The following is a 19832-nucleotide window of genomic DNA, read 5'->3' on the forward strand; positions in this document are numbered from 1 at the left end:
TGAAAAAGTGCATTTCATCTGGGGTGTTCCTGGTATGCAGGGGTTTCTATCTACAAAAAGTGGTCCAAAAAGGACAACCAGTGAACCATTAACAGGGTCATGATTCACATGGGTAATGACGACTAGAAGAACGTTTCTGAAAATGTTATTGCTGGATATAATAGAAATATGGAAGAACATAAAGTGCATCGCAGCTTGCTCTGTTTTTTTTTTCTGTGGCTTCCCTAATCCTTCTTTTCATTTGTCATCAACAATTTACATACCTAATAGAAGATGTATATGCACTGATATTTTGTTTATATAAACAAACTCAAAACATTTCATTTACCTTGACAAAAAGTAAAAGAAGAAAAAAAAAAATTCCTGAAAGAGCATTAGCTTTTAGCTAAAATCATTTCAGATCAGAGATCTCAAAACACCTGTGCAAATCATTTCCGATTCATCACATGATGTTTTTATTGTGCCCTTTTGGTATATTCCTGAGTGACAAGTCTTTAATCTCTAGCATACTTCGATGCTAAACTGTGTATCTACTATGCAAAATATGTTAACTTTGGCAGGTCTGTTCATGGAATATATTCATAATTTAACATCAGTGGACACTGTAAATCCTTATACTGGAAAGGCAAATGTTATAATTTTTTCATCAAATGTTATGAGTTTGTATGTATTTGTTTAAATCCACCATAATGCAGTAGCATTTCCTTAAATCCCACGAGCTTCTGCACTACACACATCACCCAAAACACAGCAGAACTTCTAGGCAGATTAATTAGCATTCATGCAGCATTTAGTTTATGTATGACAAATTTTCTTTTCAGAATAAAGAACAGGTATTTTAAAACACTGATGAGACAAACAAAATGAAGCACAGTAAAAATCTGTGATGTAACTGTTCTGCTAACACAATTGCTTGCAAGTAGGCTCATGCAATATAAAAATATACATAATAATATGTACATAATATTAGATTGTTACAATATGAATTGAATCTAGTTCTAGTCAGGGTTGATGTCAAAAGTATGTGTGAATCAGAGAAAATGGTGGCATCTTAGCATTTTCTTTGTGTTTGTGGGATAAATAGAAAATATGACACTAGTAGTTTGTATATATTAAAATATACCAAAATAAAAGGTCTTTTTCTCCCTAATAAAAAAAGATGATGAACCAAACAACACATGAATCTCTCCCAGGAATAATAGATTTTACACTGTTAACTGGTATAATATCTGTTGAAAATTCTGATTGTCTTGTCTTTATTAGACTAACAGTTCTGAACCAGTAAATTTTAAACCATTTTAAATGGTGAGACTCTCAAAAAGATAAAAAATTGTTTATCATACTGTGTGCCATTAAAAACACATCTAATTATCATAAGAGGACATGGACTACACAGACCCCTTCCACCACCACAGAGAATTTACAACCTTTTCTACAGGCTTACCTGTGCCAGGTCGCCCCATTATAATGTCTTTGCGAGGGGCAGGATGCGGAGATTCTGCTGGTAGAATGAGTGGCAGTAGCGCAGTGGGACTCGGATGGCAGGCCATGGGTTGTGGTAGAATCCCTCCTTGTACATCTGTATGATCACCTAACTTCTTGTCTTGGTCTCTCCTTCCAGAGCCTGAACTGGCAGGATCAGTGGCTATACTGGAAGAAGAAACACAGCTGGGGCTCTGGCTTGAGTAGGTTTGATGACCAGCTGATACAGTAGTTAGTGACTGGTCAGAGGTTACCAGCACCAAGGTGGAGGCAGAGTTCCGGAGCAGTACTGTACCATTTGTGGCAGCTCTGTTAATAGGAATTGGAGCCTGGAGACCCACAGCCAGATGAGGTGGTTGACTATGCTCCCTGGTGCGGGAGCCTGTTCTTCTGCTCAAGGGACCATCACTGAATTTTGCCAGTGGCACATCAGGATTGCGGACGATAACGGGGGAATCACGCAGGGGAACAATACGGCGTGAGCTGGGGTCCTGGGGTAGTGGTGATGGTGGTGTAGGAGAAACCAACATTGGTGGTGGGGTGGATGCAGCAGAAGATGAGGGACGACTGGTTGTGCTCCTTGGTCGAGTAAAAGAAAGAGAAGAGGGTGTGTTTAACTGGCTTTGAGGTGATACTGCTCTGAAGGCTGCAGGATTGAGACCCAACTGTAAGTCACTTAGTTGGGGATCAGACTTAACATAATCAGGTGCAATCGGAAGTGGGGGTGGAGGAGCATCCAACTTACGCTTGCTGGGACTCATAGGCACTGTAAAAGTCAGGTTGGTCTGGAAAGTGGGCATAATGCCAGAGAGGTGGCGATCCTGCTCTGAACTGGGTGTACCCAACTTGGTACCACTTAGATGGCGTGGACGGCGGGGGGTGAGAGATGAAGGTGCAGTGATGGGGCTGAAATTGGCTGGGCGAAAACCAAAAAGTGGAGATGGTGAAGGAGATGGGGCAGGGGAGAATGGTGATTGATTGGACACAGGCGAGAATGACGGAGTACCTGAGCGTGAGCTGCCCAGAGACACCAACATATTTGCTGCCTCACACTCATCAAAGTCAAAGCGTGACAAATCACGTGGCAGTTCTTGTGGGAGGAGGGAAGGCAAAATTAGACGAGGACGCGAGTCTCCTCCACGACTGCTGGCTTCACTGCTGTCATGTGATGTCTCATCCCAATCAATCTCACTGCTGGTACGACCTCCTAAGCGAAGATCCGGTGTGAGCGTGCCTGTACTGCTGGCACCACTTCTGTCTCTGCCCAAACCACCTCCTGCCTCCATCTCTTTAGTGCGCATAGACAGATGACGGGAGCAGTAGCCACGTCGCTGGGACTCCTTAGAGCAGCCCTCACGGGAGCACAGTCGCCGCCACTGCTTCCCATTAAACTTTTTTCGGATTCCTGTTGGAGTGCATACCACATCCCCCTTCTTGTACTTCTGCTGAGCAGCTGTAAGAGGTGTACGGGAACGTGATGAAGAAGATGAGCTAGAACCTCCCCCTGATGTACCATGGGAGCTGGAAGTAGAGGTTTTCTCCAGAGAGCTGCGAGATGAAGAAGGAGGCAGTGGAGGCAACTGTGGGGTAGAAGAAATAACCGCAGTCCCTGCAGTTGCATCCATTCCCAACAGCACAGAGGAGGGGCCAAGGGATAAGTGGGGTGTTAATGTTGTGCCTATACCTCTCACCACTGACAGATGAGAGCTGAGGTAGTCAGTCTTAGAAAGAATGGGTCGATGTTGAGAGGGTACACCCAAAGTTTTGGTGCCCATGGCTAAAGTGAGGCTACCCTCCCTGAGTGGAGCCATGCTGAAATGGCTTACCTCCATGTCCTCTTCTGGGGCTGGCGCTTGTAAAGAAATCCTTTCCCTTTCTCGTTCTTTTTCAGATTGCCTTTGCAACTCCCTCTCTTTCTCCAGCTCTTTTTGTCGGCTGCAGTCCCAAGATCTGTCTGGAGTTATGCTGAGTACAGAAGTGATGGCAGTGCTAACTGAACAAGATGAGGAGAGTGGTAATGAAGAAGGTTCAGGGTGTAACAGTCCAGTAACTAAGACTGGCCCTGTTACCCCATGCACCATGCTGAAATGGTGCAGCTCTGATTCCACTTCTATCTCCTCTTTATCCTCCCACTCCCTCTCTCTTATCCCCACTCTATGACCATCCTTCCCATGGTCAGAATGTTGAGGCAGCTCAAGGTCCCATGGTGGAACAAGAAGGCGGAGACTCTGTCTTGAGACCCAAACTGCTTGAGCGGTTTTGCCCCTCCAATCCTCCTCTGGTCCATTTCTATCCATTTTTTCTGCTGGATCCTTTTGGAGCTGGACACGATAAGGGAAAGAGACAGCAGGGTGAGGGTCCACCTGGGTGATTAGGCCTTCTCTGTACCACTGTTGTGCTCCATCGCTGCCTGCACTATCACCTCCATAGGGCACACACACATGTGTTCCTGTAGGCACAGATGCATGACCTGGAGGGGGTGCATCCAATATAACATCTACCATATCAGTAGCCACTCGGAATGGGTATTTGCATAATGTTTCCTCTCCATGTAACTGCACCTCCACAATCCCATGCTCTCCACTGACTTCTCGTACAACACCAGCACGAAAAACCCCTGATGACTCTGGCCCTCTATCAGGTGGCCACTTGTCCCCTCTTCCTGTGCTCACTCTGGCCAGGACTCTCTGGTTCTTTAAACCCTTAGCAAGTGTTTGTGACAGCCCAGCTGGTAAGTTTTCCAATGGAGGCTCAGGACTAACATGAGATTGGCCTCCTTGAACACTGGAGTGGGATCCAAGTTGCTGTGATGTCACCTCAACGTCTGCTGAGTGCTCACTGGCTGTGTCTGTGGAGGAGCAACGCTGAGGACTAGATGTATTTATCTTTTCTCTCTCAGTATGCTCATCTCCCATTCTGTTTGACTGTGGTGCCATGCTGTTTTGCATGACCCCTGAGGTGTTGGCCACAGGTACCTGGTTGCTCTGATTGACTGTGTCTAAGTATTCAGCTCCAGTGGTGCTGCACTGACTAGAAGTGGAGCAGCTGTGAGGTGTACTGCTGTTACTCTGTGGGGGAGTACTGGAATTGCCATCATTGGCATGGTTTCCAGCATAGTGCTCAGAGGTATACTTTTTCTTCGGCACACGGGCCTTAAAGGTGGCTGTTTTGCGGCTGGATGGGGGATTGGGGCTGTTGCGATCACTCTGTGTTCCACCTGACTTGAAGCTAAGAGAATGCTCCTTTGGCTTCCCATAATCCCCTGATGTATCCAGTATTACTTCTCTTTTTCCCTCTCTCTCTGTGGTTCTGATGGCTCTAACTAGCTCATCCTGTGATGAATCTGAATTTGAGGATATCAGTCTCTTAGGAGAGGAGGGTGAGAGCCTTGGTTTTTCCTCTGTTTCTCTCTTCTCCTCTTCTGGACTTGAATCAATCAGCCCTTTTCTCTTACTCCCTTTGGCTCGTGTGGATGGAGGTGATCGTCTGCCTTGTTTTTTAAAAGGCTTCATATTCAAAGGTTTGTACAGAATAATTAGTCCTTAAGTTTTCTTGTACGTTTCAGTCTATCAATATCTTGCTCTTTGTTTCCCTCTTTCATTACGCCTCTTATCTTTTCTTATTCCTGCTATGTACTGTTTTTAAAATACAGCCCTGCAGTGGAAAATAGGAAGAAAAATATATTACTTATGGATTTAACAATCACAATACTTTTCATAATTTTTTTAATGAAATGTTTTAATTGCTTTCATTGTGATGTTTATACATATGGACATTATAATGTAACTTAATGCAACTTAGTAGCTGACTACATGCCAAAACAAAGCTGAACTGAACACCGAGAAAAGTGCTTGCCTGGACAAGTCACACACTGGTTTTTGTTTCTTAGCTGGAACAGCAGAGGCGGGGGAATTCCTTGTTGACTGGTATTTTAGTCTCTCTCTCTCTCTCTCTCTCTCTCTCTCTCTCTCTCTCTCTCTCTCTCATATCTATCTATCTATCTATCTATCTATCTATCTATCTATCTATCATATACATGTATATATATATATATGTGTGTGTGTATGTGTGTCTATCATGTTGACTTATTCACATGTAGGGTGCCTGTGAATAATATAAAACAATACAATGATACAAAACTCTATTAGTACAAAATATGTTGTAGTACAAATCACATATAACAATGTAATTATGTGTATGAAGCAATACTCCAGAACAGGATCATTTTGTTAAAAAAAAAATATGCACAACCACATTTCCTTGCAGTATAAGTTTGCAAATATTGTTATATGACGCTTCTATCACCAATGAAAGACCAAAATAAAGTAATTTAGCCATAAAAAAAGAATCATGACACTAAAAACTGTAGACATACAAAACGTGCATTAATAACACCATACACATTTTAAACTAAATCAAGACTTTACTATCTTTTTCTCAGCTAAAAGTGTTTTAGTGTATTAGTAGTAAACTAGCGTATTGTGCCGAGCTCTCGTTTTGGTCGTAGTGAGCACTACGACCAAAACGAGAGCTCGGCACAATACGCTAGTCTACTGTGTACAACCTCCTCTCTCTCTCTCTCTCTCTCTCTCTCTCTCTCTCTCTCTCTCTCTCTCTCTCTCTCACACACACACACACACACACACACACACACACACACACACACAACGTACACATACACACTTACTACACACACGCATACACACACAGAAACACTTACCACACACACACAGTAGTGTAATGACGCAGGCCTGTCCACAACACAAGGCCGCAGCGCATTTATACGCTCCACAAAGTCTCGTTATAATGACAAATGCGACATATAAGACTATAATATGTACAGATGCAGTGTAACACAGCAGGATTCACTGATCTGTCACCATTAAAATAAACAGAAACAGTGAAATTAGGCGGTTCCCGAGGTGTCGGTATAAGGTCGTAAGGCTAAAAACACTACGCAGTATCGCATCTACAGAGACGTGTTTACTCTGAAACAATAAAGGGACGCATAGAAAAGAGAAAAGGTTGTAGTGAATTGTACCATAGTTCAGGGTCATTATGGAATCCGCTATATGTTGTCAAATCTACTGGATACTTTATGACTACAGTGTAGCTACAATCACACAGTTACTGTATCCGGTGTAGTGCAAATACATTGGGAGAAAAGTTTTAGGCTGCCTGTGCACCTCTACAAGCCTGTGTGTGTGTGTGTGAGTGAGTGAGAGAGAGAGAGAGAGAGAGAGAGAGAGAGAGAGAGAGAGAGAGTCTCTCTGTGTGTGAGTGTGTGTGTGTCTGGTGAACCTACTAAAACGTTGATATAACCGTTACAGAACACCCTCTACACCACCGCAGTGCTGCACAATAAAGATTTGTAGCAAGCTTGTAACTCACCCTTTCAATAATAACAGTCGTTGAAATAAATAGTGATTAGAAAACAAAACGGATAAAAATACAGAACCTTCGCGATTGCCGTCGCACTGGTTTAAACGGTACAAACGCTTTTCTTCCGCAAAACCAGTCCAAATGAGGGGAAAAGTCTAGCCGCTCACGGCTCGGGCTACACTACAGACGCAAAATGGTGAATGAAGTCCAAAGCCTTGACAACTCCCTGCTACAACCAATCAGCGCCCATTGTAGGTTACAGTAACCAATTAGAAGACGAATAGCATTATTAAAGGAGGAGCCAGCTATCAAAGTACACCGTATTGACAGAGCGTTAGATCCAATCGTGTAACGCAAAAATAAGAAACAGCTGGTCAAACCTGAACCGGTATCAACCAATGGGGATGCAGGAAATGTCTAGGAAACGAGTGGGAGGGCGAAGGCAAGCAACATAGCACGATTTTACCTCTAAGACTGAACACCATACAACACAATACTACACACAAGGGGATCCTTAACCCTAATAAATTATAAAGTTCATATTAGATATTTAATAGAAAGGGTCTATATACTGTTCTGAGAAACTGAGCTTTAATTATGAAACATATAAAAGTCTTTGGTCGTTATTTTAAATAAAAATAATGATGATGCTATGCTGTGCTTTTTACTTGAAACAGGAATAAAATGTGACTGTTTTCCGTGACTGCATCAAATGCAGTCAATAAGGAAGCGTTTTTTTTTTACACTTAAGCCTCCACTTTCGAAACACGTAGAAAGTAGAGCTGACGTCATCAAATCGATCTGTGATTGGTCGGTAACAGTAAAACTCCTGACCAATGAACAAGCAGTATGGGCAACTTATTATGCTTGTTGCCATTACTGTGACCCAAACACAGGGCTCTCAAGTTTTGAGGACAGGCAAGAGTGAAGTGTGTGTGTGTGTGTGTGTGTGTGTGTGTGTGTGTGTGTGTGTGTGTGTGTGTGTGTGTGTGTGTGTGTGTGTGTGTGTGTGTGTGTGTGTGAGAGTGAGAGAGAGAGAATCACTTGTGTTGTTTATTGTAAGTATTTGTTGCCTTTTTGGGACTCCTTTATCATTTGTAATGTTGCTCCCATATAAAACAGTTCAGCTCAAGCCCAGCCATTTTTAGGGTCATGACTGAGGACAATGTCCCGTCCAGAGACAAGCTGTTTCGTGTTGAGGTTTCGTTCAAACCGACCATCGAAAATACCCTCTCTAATGAATACACACGTGGACAAAATTTGTTTGGCTGATAAGTGTCAGGCTTGACTAAGAACTCCAGGAAAGATGCGCTTTGTTCCTGCCCGGTTCCATAGAGACAGCGGTGCGGACTGATACATTTTGGGAGCTGTGGCATATTAAATATATAATAAATAATCAAAAAGTTTTTCTGCATGAGAAATACGATGTGTGGGGGGAGAGCGTGACGAAAGACCCAAATGCATGACTGTCACTCTAAATGAGTGACGCTGTCTTATTAACACATACACACACACGCACACACACACACACACACACACACACACATTCAGACTTTTGCATTCAGTGTAGGTTGGATATTGAGATACTTCGTCAATCCTGATGTTCTACCACCCTCCTGGTCCCCTAGGAGACTTCCTGGAAGAAATGAACACACTGCTAAGTGCTTTCCCTTCCTATAGCACCTCTCTGACAGTGCCTGGCGATTGCAACTTCCACTCTGCCCCAACACTCGACAGCTACATCCCCACACACAAAGGAGGCAATGTCCTGGACCTGGTTTTCAATTCTGTTCAATTCAATTCAAGTTTATTTGTATAGCGCTTTTTACAATTGACATTGTCTCAAAGTGGCTTTAAAGAACATACTGTAAACATAGAACAAAAGGTTAATATAAAGAATAATATAAAGATTAATAGAATACAAAACTGTGTAGTTACAAACATTCTACAAATTTTCTTTCTTTGTGTTTTGGAAAAAAAATTATACAGGTTTTGTTTTACTTGCTGGTGAGTAAAAGATGACATTAATTACTCACTATCATGTCATTCCAAGGCAAGACCAAAGGCATTTAATTGTTTGTTTTTGTCTGTAGGCACCTCATGCTACAGTACATATCAAAGCTTTTCATGCTGAGCATCGACCAGAAGATTTCAACTCCACACATTTCTACATTCATCGCAGCAATTTGCATGATGTTTAGCAGTTACTACTGTTAACATTAATTTCCCTTTGGAACTTGGTTCTACTCTGGAATTCATACAAAGGTAGGCATTAAACCATTTTTAACAGGTAATTGCACTTTACAGTAATTTCTCATTTGTTAACGTAAGGTAATGTATTCACTAAAATTAACTGACAATGGAAAAACATTTGTAACAGTTCTTTGTACATTGTTTTGGTTAGAAAAATCATTCGTTCAAAGTCGTTCATTGTTTGCTCATGTTAGATATTTTCATCATTAGTGAACTAAGATTTGTACTGTTAACTTAATATGTACTTGTACTATATTAGTTCATGTAAAAATTTGTGATCAAAAAAAAAAATTTGTGATCAACAAAATGAGTGATTACATTCTCTTTTGTAGGTGCTTCTTCAACATAAATCCAGAGAAGGGAACCAAAGAAAAAGCGAAGGGAAGAAAAAACACAAAACAGCAAATCCAGTAAATCCCAGAGTCCTTACACTCATAGCAGACCTTGCTGATCACGAATGGAGAACAGACTAAGGTTGGACAAAACTTATTTGACAGATGTCTGAGGATAACGTTGGCAGTGAGGATGCTTTTTAAATTTATACTGGAATGTTGAAAATGACTTGAGAATGTTGAAAATGTGTGAGCTGCCCTCTTAGAAATGTATATTTTACCAATATACTGCTTTGTTCTTATGTCATGTTTGTACTTATGGTATGTTTGTTACTATACCAGTAATTACAGTATTAATCAGCGAGTACTTAAAATGTCACTTTTGCATTAATCGTGACAAAAACTTTTTTCTCTTTGTATTTCCTTGATTAACCTTTTGTTTGTATACTGCTTTGTAATTATGGTATGTTTGTTACTGTAGCAGTAATTATTTGAACAATGATACTTAAAATGTCACTTTTGCATTAATAATTGAATGTCGCTATAATCGCTAAAATAACTTTTTTCTCCTTGTATTTCCTTGATTAATCACATGCCATTAAGAGCATAGAATAATGAAATGATTGATTAATGAAAAATAATGATTAATGAATGTTGCTGTCATGAACGCAGGATAAAAATGGACCCAAACGCAGGATGGCAAAAATAACAGGGCTTAATAACGAAAAACATGAAACATAACACAGACTAGACCAGACAAAGACAAAAGATAATGAGACACGATTAGGAACAGGTGTGGAGACAGGGAGGGGCAGATGAAGGCGGGGCAGACACCTGACGAGGAATGTAAACAAAGGCACATGGCCAACAGTCCAGGCTGAGTCCTGACAGTTGCCTTCTGGTAAAGACTGTAATAATTTAAAATGTTTATTCTGGAATACATTTTCCTGCTGTTTTAAGGAAAATGATATAGTTGTCATTGTATATGTTTATGGTATTAAAATAAAAGGTATATTTGCTTTCCTTATCAGTTCTGGGTGTTATTGAATAATTTATCAACTTTCATTTTTCTGATGATGCCTTATTATTTTAAGTTAACTCAACTTTTTTTTTTTACAGTGTGACAACCACAGCTGCTGGTTTTTACTGTAAATTTTACTGAATTATACTGCAAGTATTTACAATTCAGTAAAATTTACAGTAAAAACCAGCAGCTGTGGTTGTCACACTGTAAAAAAAAAAGTTGAGTTAACTTAAAATAATAAGGCAACCTATCACAAGTACTTTTATGAGTTTACTGAACAAACAGGGTCTGAAGACCATGCAACTCAAAGTATTTTGTTAAGATCCTTAGTTCTCACAACATATTGTCAAGTTTACTTAACAAATAACAAAACAAAATATTTTTTGTTTACTGAATGCAATTAGGACAGATTGATCCATTATGTATTCATAATTATTTTCATATTTAATATTTAATAAACCACAACAAATTTCTCTCCCTCTCCATTTTTTAATAGTTTGTCCAAAACACAACATTACATGTATATTATATGACATACATGTCTTCTGCATTATGCATGTTTGTACTAAACTACAAATGTTATCAAACATCATTGGAAAACTTTGTAAACTGTATGAAAACTACAACATTGTTTGTTTCAACATAAAATGAAAGATGAGCTTCCAAAAACAAAGTAATATTTTGTCTAAAAACCCAAAACAGACAAATTTAAAAGCATTTCAGCAAAACCTCTAACCACACTCCAGTCAAACAGTGTACAGTATAAAGTATTCTTATTCAACTGATTACCAAAGTACATGAAACAGCCAAAACAGACATTAATAAAAGCATCAGAGTAAACCTCAAATGTTCAAGGTTCAAGCGTTATATAGCATTTTGTATTATTTTGGCAAATTTTGGCAAAAACATTGAGAATACATTAACACTGCATCTGAATAAACCGAAGCACTTGGTAAAGTAGGATATGTAACAGTGTATCAGAAAAAATAGTTAGTCTTTACCAGTACAGCCAGATAAAAACAAAAAACTCAACTCAAAACTTCAGTATTCATCAAGGCTACAAAATCTGAATCAAATGATACAATGTTTTTTTAAATACTTAATTACTAAAGTATAATAGCAACAATCATTGTACCATTTGCCATAGCTTCAGTGACATCTGCAAAATCGTCAACTACAACAGTTTTAATTTTAGTGACTGGACTCTTGCAGAGCAGGTACCACCAAGATCCATGAAGATTTTCTTAATGAATTCAAAAGTATATTTCAGTTATTTTGGGTATTCCATATTGAGTGCATACAAGAGCCCGAACAAGTAAGCAAAGGTTAGAGCAATGCATGGTTAGAACAATGCATGGTTTATCTCAGTGGCCAGTGAAACAGGAGTGCCAACATCATCTTCAACCACCGTGAGGACCCTGTGTCCTAGGAGATTAAGTAATAGGAGGGGGCATTAATTGACATGTAAACGTAATTACTAATTGTTATTAGTGCCTGTGCAATGGTGGTGCTTGCAGCTTTATTATTTTTATAATGTGCAAACAAAATGAACAAATGTAATGCTAAGCGTTCTACCAAATTAGAAATAAAGTTTGAAAAGGGCAATTTGCCAGACACATCTTGAGCAAGAAAGCCGCATTTTCACGCAGAACAAGTGGCAGTCCCTCAAGAGCTGCTCTTTTTCGTTGAGTGACAATATCGCTGACCTCAAAAGAACAAAAGAAGAAAGTTGCCAAAGGGTGCAGATGCTTTACGAAGTCTTATGGATTAAACACAGGAATCTCAAATTGAGAGTAAAATGGATCATTTTTGATTAATTGCACAATGCCTTTACAGTGGGGAACAAATGCAATTGTATACAAATGCAATTATATAGTTTATAATTACTATATAATTATACAATTACTAGGTTGCACTCGATGCACTTTATGTAGCTTGTGTTGTGTTGTTGCTCTATGTTGTTGTTTAGTGTAGCACCAGGTTTTGGAGGAACGTTTTCTCATTTTACCTGTGTACTGTGTACCACTGTGTATAGTAAAAATGACAATGACTTGACTTATTGCTAAAATTAACCAGTTCAATTGGATTCCCATAAAACATAGACCACAAAAGATAGCACATTAGCTTTAATGACCCTATTCAGGAATCTGTTGGTACTTCTGTATTTTAAATATGTGTATTTTATATGTACATTCAAGAATCTTAAAGAGTACCTGCTCATCCAGCTTGTCCAAAAGTGTCTTCATTTCTGGACCCAAGGAATCTCTCCTTTTTCTGTAGAGTTTCAGGAGAGGTGCTGTATATTTATCAAGTGACTCGCTGAACTTTTTTATGAGGTCTATGTTACAGATCCTTAAAAACTCCATGCAGATCTACAGTATTTAGAAAAAACAAACAAAAAAACAATAACAAAAAAAACTATATATAATCAGAACATTTTCCAATATAAATATATAAAAAGTTCAGAATTTCCAATAATAAAAATTATACCAACAACTAAAAAGGTAATGTTTATTGCTATCATCACTCATTACTTATGATAACCAGAACATAATTGCCATTCAGTTACTTACTTCTTCTTTTACAAAAAGTCCAGGCCATCTCTCTCTAATCTCTTCTACTAGTGGCTGAACTTCAACAACTTCTTTGCGGCAAAGAGAAAAGGTTTCTTTCATGTGTCTGTGAATGACTGTCAAGTCCAGTTTTCTTTTCTTCATTTCATCAATCATAGCAAGTCTCTCCTTTTCAAGTGAATCTTCTGTCTGGCCTTCAGGATGGTTAGGCAAAAAATTTACCTCTGCTCTTTTAGGCTTTTTCATGTAGGCCCATTCTGTCATACCCTCACAAGATTTTCTTTTACGGTTAACACTAACTTCAGAACAACCAGCTTCCTTTAGTTTGGCCCGATAATTACCAAGCTTAAACTTTATACTCATTACCCATCCATCCCAACCTGTGCGTTTGCCAGGTTCTGTAAGACAAGGGTGTTTCTCTACTAGAGCAGCGGCAACCGACTGGATCTCATAGGCATCAGGGTAGGCTTTGATTTCAAAAATGGCCTGAGCAATCTTGTCCAGAATCTGAGACTTCATATCTCTTGGGACATTCAGTGGCTTCTTTGTCTCCTGGTAAACCTCATTGGCTTTACGCAGCCTGAGTTCGACATCGAGAGAAAAAGTAGGTATGTTAAAAGTGGATGGCCACTGTTCAGCACTTCTTAGGTTTCTTAGGTTGCTCGACAGGCTTGCTGTATCAAGAGAAGACACTGAATTGAAATCTTCAGTGTGCTGTGTAGGAGATACCGCTTCCCACAGAAGACGTAAGGTTGCCTTCTCTGCTGGTAGCTCTTTGATATTATTCAAGTTACAAGGTTCATTGTTAAAGTCTGGGTCTTCAAATTGTAGTGAGAACTTTTCATTTTCTATTTGTAACATCTGAATAAGGAAAGACTTCAATTGGTCCACTGACTGAGGCCTCTGAGGAAGTTCAACCCTCCTGATGTTGGTAGGGGAAATGTGAACCCGCAACAACATACTCTGTTCAGAACACACAACCCAAAATAAAAAAGAAGTAATCATTAATGTACAAGAATACATTCATTATCATAACATCTGTGGATGGACCCTAGAAAAGATTATCTATTGAGAGGAAAACATTTCATGTCTGAACAAGAATACAGACAAAATTGTTTATTGTTATCAACCCCTAATGAGTTAAAAACACTTTTGGAGTCACAAACACTTTCAGACCAACATTGTATGCTGTTAATGGATGAAAGTCATTCAGCATGTCAAGATCAAGAACATGAATGTCACTAAAACTGCTTCCCTTTATCTCAAATGATCTGAAATGCTCAAGATACCAGGCTGACAGTTTTGTGCAAAGGAATGACACTTTTTGCGAGGTCAATTCACAGTTCAATATTTTTAAAAATTCTGGCAAGCCACTTGTCCTGCAGAGATAATCATGCCAGCTCTATATCGAACACCATGCAAATGAATATCAGAGGATAGAGATACTTGACTTGTGTTTGGATAACTTCTCTCAATCACGGTCCTAATTGATGCCTCCAGGGAAGCAACTGTGAAAACCTTTGCTTTCGCTGTCCTCACCATCCATATAGTAAGCCATCATTTGTTGATGCTTTGTGGAAAGTGTCAGTAGAACATTCTTGAAGTTATGAGTGTCATGGACTACTTTTTTAAAGTAACTGTGCTTCGACTCGAAGCGCATTGTCCATAGTGACACCAATGGTCCAAAACAACGAATCAAATGTGGGTAATGGTTAATGAAATGATGTTTTGGACGTAAATAAAAGTTTGGAAAAATTTCAGTAAGTAAGTTTTGGTGATCTATTATTTTGCTCTCCATGAAGCACAAAGACTCCTCTGAAAGCTTTGAAGATAGAACCATCTCAGTTATGACTTTCAGGTCCATTAGAATCTCCCAAGATGGTTCATTTTGAGGGATTTCCTGACCAATTATTAGAGGTAACAAACGTAAAAGTGTCCAGTTTTCGTGTGCGTTTCCACCTACAGTACCCTTGGAGAAGCATAACTTAGTTAATATCTTTGGCTTGTTAACCCTGTCTGAATCTTTGTATAGGAATGAGTTAATGTGATTATTGAGCTCATCAAATGAAATGTTTCCGTTTGAAATCAAATCTTTCAGGCACAAAGACAACTCAATAGGTACAACACCTTCCAAAAAGTCATGTAATGCATCAGGTGGGAAACCTGTGACAGGATGAAAAAAGACAAGTGCTTGCTTAGTGCACATTCCCCTTTCACACCACTTACATGTTGCACACTTATATCTGTCTGCACTTTCTGCACAAAGGAATCATGTTCTTCTACAGTCCTTAATTTGAAATCACTCATCTCAGTCTGACCAGACTTGACTTCATGTTTTCTGATCATGCAAAATCTACAAAAATTGTCTGAATTAAAGCTTTCTTGAAAGCCTGCCAAGCTATGGGCACCTAGATTATCAGCACATACGCAAAAGATTGTTCCTTTTACGTATTGACTCAGAGCAGGGACAAAAACTCCTGTTTGCTCTAAAAACTTTACATCTTTCTGCAATGGATTAAGAAATTTATCATATCCAAAGTGTCAAACATCATCACTCTTACCAAGGACAGCAAGCTGAATGGAATAAAGACTAGAACGAAATTTGGGAGGCAAGTTTAGAATGACCCAATAAACGGCAACCATCTTGTGAATTTTTCTTGAAGTGCCCAAGGGATTGAAAACTTCAAATTCATCCACATACAGTCCCAGATATATTTCAAGGTCTTTGTCACATAGGAGTCTGTTCTGTTTGAAATAAGAACCATCTTGTAAAGACTCAAAATGTCCAGGAGAAGACTCTCCACTGAACACAATCTTATCCAAAATATCTTTATGACCAAGTTGGCGTTCCAATACATATATATAAAGACACATAAACGAAGTGATTTTTGTGTGTTCTGTCATAGAGATACTCTGTTGGCTCAGTTATAGAGAAGTGCACTTTGAAATACAAGTTCCTTCTATGTTCTGTAGATAAACTACCTTTTTCTTTTGTAGTCAGGAGAAGAGGATTGGTCTCAAAAATAGCACTGCTAATTTCCTGGAGGATACAAGCATCTACATCAATTTTGTGGTTGACAAAAATATTTTTGATGCTTTCAACAGCAAGAGACTTGGAAAAGTACAATATATCATGAATTTCCTCAATAATGCTATGAATGGCACTCTTAGATACATGCAAGACTGTTTGCATTTTCAACAGCTGTAGAGTTTCAATATCCACACTCTCATAACCAAATTCAGTTGCCTGCATGTGAGGGCTGCTCAACATCATCATGACTGTAATCAAAGTCTCACTCACTTTCTACCGCTTATCCGAACTTCTCGGGTCACGGGGAGCCTGTGCCTATCTCAGGCATCATCGGGCATCGAGGCAGGATACACCCTGGACGGAGTGCCAACCCATCGCAGGGCACACACACACACACACACACACTACGGACAATTTTCCAGAGATGCCAATCAACCTACCATGCATGTCTTTGGACCGGAAGGAAACCGGAGTACCCAGAGGAAACCCCCGAGGCACGGGGAGAACATGCAAACTCCGCACACACAAGGCGGAGGCGGGAATCGAACCCCGGCCCTGGAGGTGTGGGCAAACGTGCTACCCACTAAGCCACCGTGCCCCCTGTAATCAAAGTCTGTATCAGTGTAAATGTTCTTAGTTACAGTACTGACTGAATTTCTTATATCTTTTGTTGTGTTAGTTTTGTGATTCCTACTCTTGTGAGAGGTAAAATTTGTCAGCTTGTTGGTTTTATACTCACAGCCAGAAAAAGGACACCGTACAGATTCATGACTCCTTAGATGTCCTCCAAGATGTCTAAAAAACTCGCTTTCACTGCAAACAGTTTCAAACTCACACAGCTCACATTTGAATTTTACATTGACTTGCCTAATAGTTCTGGAGGTGTGGCTGCATGATAAATGTGATTTTAAAGCACCCGATGTCCTAAATGAGCAGACACAATCTGAGTATAGGCAGGGCCAGTTTGCAATATTTGCATTGCATTACTTCCATATTTTTCTTTCATTAGTGAACTACTAATTTCCAAAAACATTTGTTTCCGCAATTTCACACTTTTTCAATGTAATTTCAAGCTCTCATTGCATTACTTGTGGACTTTTTTCAATAAACAAATGACTCGTTTGAATTCGCTATTTGTTTCAAATCCAAGCATTCAAAACTCTAAATGAGGTACAAAGCTAACATAACTGCACGGAATCAGTAACAAGCAGCTAAATTCAAATAGATAGTTATTTTGATACACCAACATCAAAGCTTACAAGTCAAAAATTATGACATTAAATTAGATGATAATTAAAAAATGTTTAATACATAACTTACGTATGATTCAGCAGAAATGCTGGACTGCTTTGAACCGGCACACTTCTTCACATCAACAATACACTAGTAAAAGAGATTAGGGAGTTAGCTTGGTAGCACATCACATATTAAAGTTATACCTGGTGCTATGGGATTTATTAGGTCATATTTGGCTACGTACTATAAATGAGGCCATATCCAAAGGCCACTTTCACTGAGACCTCAACACAGCTTTAATCTCTGTTCTACCTAAACCCGGCAAAGATCACTCAGACTGTTCTAATTATAGGCCCATTTCCTTGATAAATGAGGATGTCAAAATTTATACTAAAGTTATCGCTAGAGGTCTACAAGTAGTAATACATAAGCTACTTGATCCAGATCAATCAGGCTTTATCCCTTGACACCTGGCTTCTGACAACGTCCACCGAGTGTTACATGTAATCGCGGAATCAGGGAAATTGAAAACGTCTAGTTGCCTTCTATTTATTAATTCCGAAAAAGCCTTTGATCGGCTTGAATGGGGTTATCTGTGATACACTTTAAAGAAGTACAATTTTGGTGACCAGTTCATTAGAATGATACAAACTTTATACACTAATCCTATGGCCAGGGTATCTACTGGTGGACTCATCTCAGGCAGGTTTAATATTCATAGAGGTACAAGGCAGGGTTGTCCACTTCCCCCTTTTGTTCAACTTATCAGTAGAACCCCTGGCACAGTATGTTAGACAGTGCAGTCTCATTACACCAATTCGGTTAGGTGCATCAAGCCACTCTATTTCCTTATATGCAGATGACACATTATTATTTCTATCTGACTTGCAGAGCTCGCTTCCTAATGCCCTCAAAATTATAGACGAATTTGGCATACTATCGGGATTTAAAATTAATCATTCAAAAATTATTTTGATGCCTCTTTATTCTGATGGTCTAAATTTTTCTATTCCAAACAATATCTTAATATCAAAACAAGTTAAATATTTAGGGATCGAACTCAGACCTACTTTACCCCTAATCTCAAAAATAAACTATATGTCAATCTATGAGAAAATTGAGTCAGATACTCAGCGTTGGATGTATCTGTTAGGACTCAGCCCAGACTTTGGCCATGTGCATTTTGTTTATGTTCCTCGTCATGTGTCTGCCCTGCCTTTGTCTGCTCCTCCCGTTTCAACACACCTGTTTCCCATTGTCATTATCATTGTCTGTCTCTTTAACTGTGCCGCGTTGCCTTGTGCAGCGCGGAATCTACTGTTGTTTTGTCCTGTTTGTAGTCTGTGTCATGTTTCGTGTCTTTTTGTTATTAAACCCCATTTATTTGGCTATCCTGCATTTGGGTTCGTTTTATCCCGTGTTCGTGACAGAAGATTCCGCCGCGCCAAGACCCAGCAGGATAGCTGTAACCTGGACCGGCCGATCGGGAGCATTTTTAAGAAAAGTGCCCTCTGCTCCAGGGTCAATATATCATAGCTGCCCCCACACACTGACCCCAAATTGAGATATTTGAAGAAAAGTATTCCACTGTGCTGTAAGATGGCACAGTAACACTGAAAAATTTAGATCCTGACAGGTAATGAATTGTTTTTATTGAGGGCATTTGGGAAACTAGTCATAGAAAGATCCTAAGATCCTGATCTGTAATAGAATTATTGTTATCTACAGTGTGGAAAAAAGATTTTATTTTAAACCACATATTCCTTTTTTCAGTGTACAGGGTTAACTATCTAATTGTCAGGTTTAAAATGTATAATCTGAAATTTTTGCGTGATATTTTTAATTCTACATCTAAAAAAATATCTGTCACACCCGGGAGGAGGAGAGCAGACCCAGATGCAGGATAGTTTGAAATAAATAGGGTTTAATAAATAATAAAAACAGAACAGGAACACAGATACAGGACACTAAACAGGACAAAGTACGAGGGTACACTGATGATGATTCCGCGCTGCCATCGGCAACGCGGCATGGTTAGATAGACAAGACAATGAACAGGTAGGGAACAGATGTGTAGAGACGGGGAGGAGTAAACAAGGGCGGGGCATACACGTGACACGGAACATAAACAGAAGCACATGGCCAAAAGTCCGGGCTGAACCGTAACATTATCATTGCTGCATATTGATTTTGTGCATTTTTCTGTGGTGGTTTTATTTATAGTAAATAAAAATCTAGGATTATTTCTGTTATATTCGGATGAAGCTACATTATCTAGAGTGTATCAAACCCATTCAGTCATCTGCTCAAGTTCTGTGGGGCCAGAAGAGGATACAATCTAGGTTCATTGAAGACTATGGATAAACATCTTTCTGGTAGTTAATATGTTAATATGTTAATATACTATTTGGTTGACACTTGTGACAATGTGGAATATATTATATTATGTGGTTTTTTTGTCCACACAGTCTGCTCCGGTACTTGTTCAGTTTCTTGTCATCTCAAAACTGGACTACTGC

General features: G+C 39.4%; 2 protein-coding genes across 4 annotated transcripts in view; both read right to left on the reverse strand.

Annotated features, from left to right (window-relative positions):
• cica (capicua transcriptional repressor a) overlaps window positions 1–7072 on the reverse strand; it is a 36239-nt gene extending 29167 nt beyond the window's left edge. For 2 of the 3 annotated variants that reach the window (XM_027163633.2, XM_027163631.2), the window contains exons 1-2: window positions 6874–7064; window positions 1445–5136 (exon numbers count right to left, since the gene is read on the reverse strand). In XM_027163633.2, coding sequence (XP_027019434.1) covers window positions 1445–4994 — 3550 coding nt within the window. In that variant the 5' untranslated portion in view covers window positions 4995–5136; window positions 6874–7064. Of the gene's footprint in view, window positions 1–1444; window positions 5137–6873 lie in introns of all 3 variants that reach the window. The other variant, XM_027163632.2, reaches the window with a different exon arrangement.
• A 3828-nt stretch (window positions 7073–10900) lies between these two features.
• LOC113653841 lies at window positions 10901–18478 on the reverse strand. The gene is made up of 4 exons (XM_027163677.2): window positions 17398–18478; window positions 13047–14009; window positions 12687–12845; window positions 10901–11898 (listed from the first exon to the last, which is right to left on the reverse strand). The coding sequence occupies exons 2-4, from the start codon at window positions 14004–14006 to the stop codon at window positions 11833–11835; spliced, it is 1185 nt and encodes a 394-aa protein (XP_027019478.2). The 5' UTR covers window positions 14007–14009; window positions 17398–18478; the 3' UTR covers window positions 10901–11832.
• Between the last annotated feature and the right edge of the window lie 1354 nt (window positions 18479–19832).

This window comes from Tachysurus fulvidraco, chromosome 7 (genome assembly GCF_022655615.1).
Source record: "Tachysurus fulvidraco isolate hzauxx_2018 chromosome 7, HZAU_PFXX_2.0, whole genome shotgun sequence".
In the NCBI taxonomy this organism is placed as follows: domain Eukaryota; kingdom Metazoa; phylum Chordata; class Actinopteri; order Siluriformes; family Bagridae; genus Tachysurus; species Tachysurus fulvidraco.

What these genes read in the sequence shown, in the direction of transcription:
- LOC113653841 (XM_027163677.2), bottom strand. Translation starts at nt 14,006, where the DNA reads ATGTTGTTGCGGGTTCACATTTCCCCTACCAACATCAGGAGGGTTGAA. An exon ending in GACTTTTTGTAAAAGAAGAA is followed by an intron (nt 12,846 to 13,046) that starts GTAAGTAACTGA and finishes TAAATACTGTAG; the next exon opens with ATCTGCATGGAGTTTTTAAG. An exon ending in TGGACAAGCTGGATGAGCAG is followed by an intron (nt 11,899 to 12,686) that starts GTACTCTTTAAG and finishes TTAATCTCCTAG; the next exon opens with GACACAGGGTCCTCACGGTG.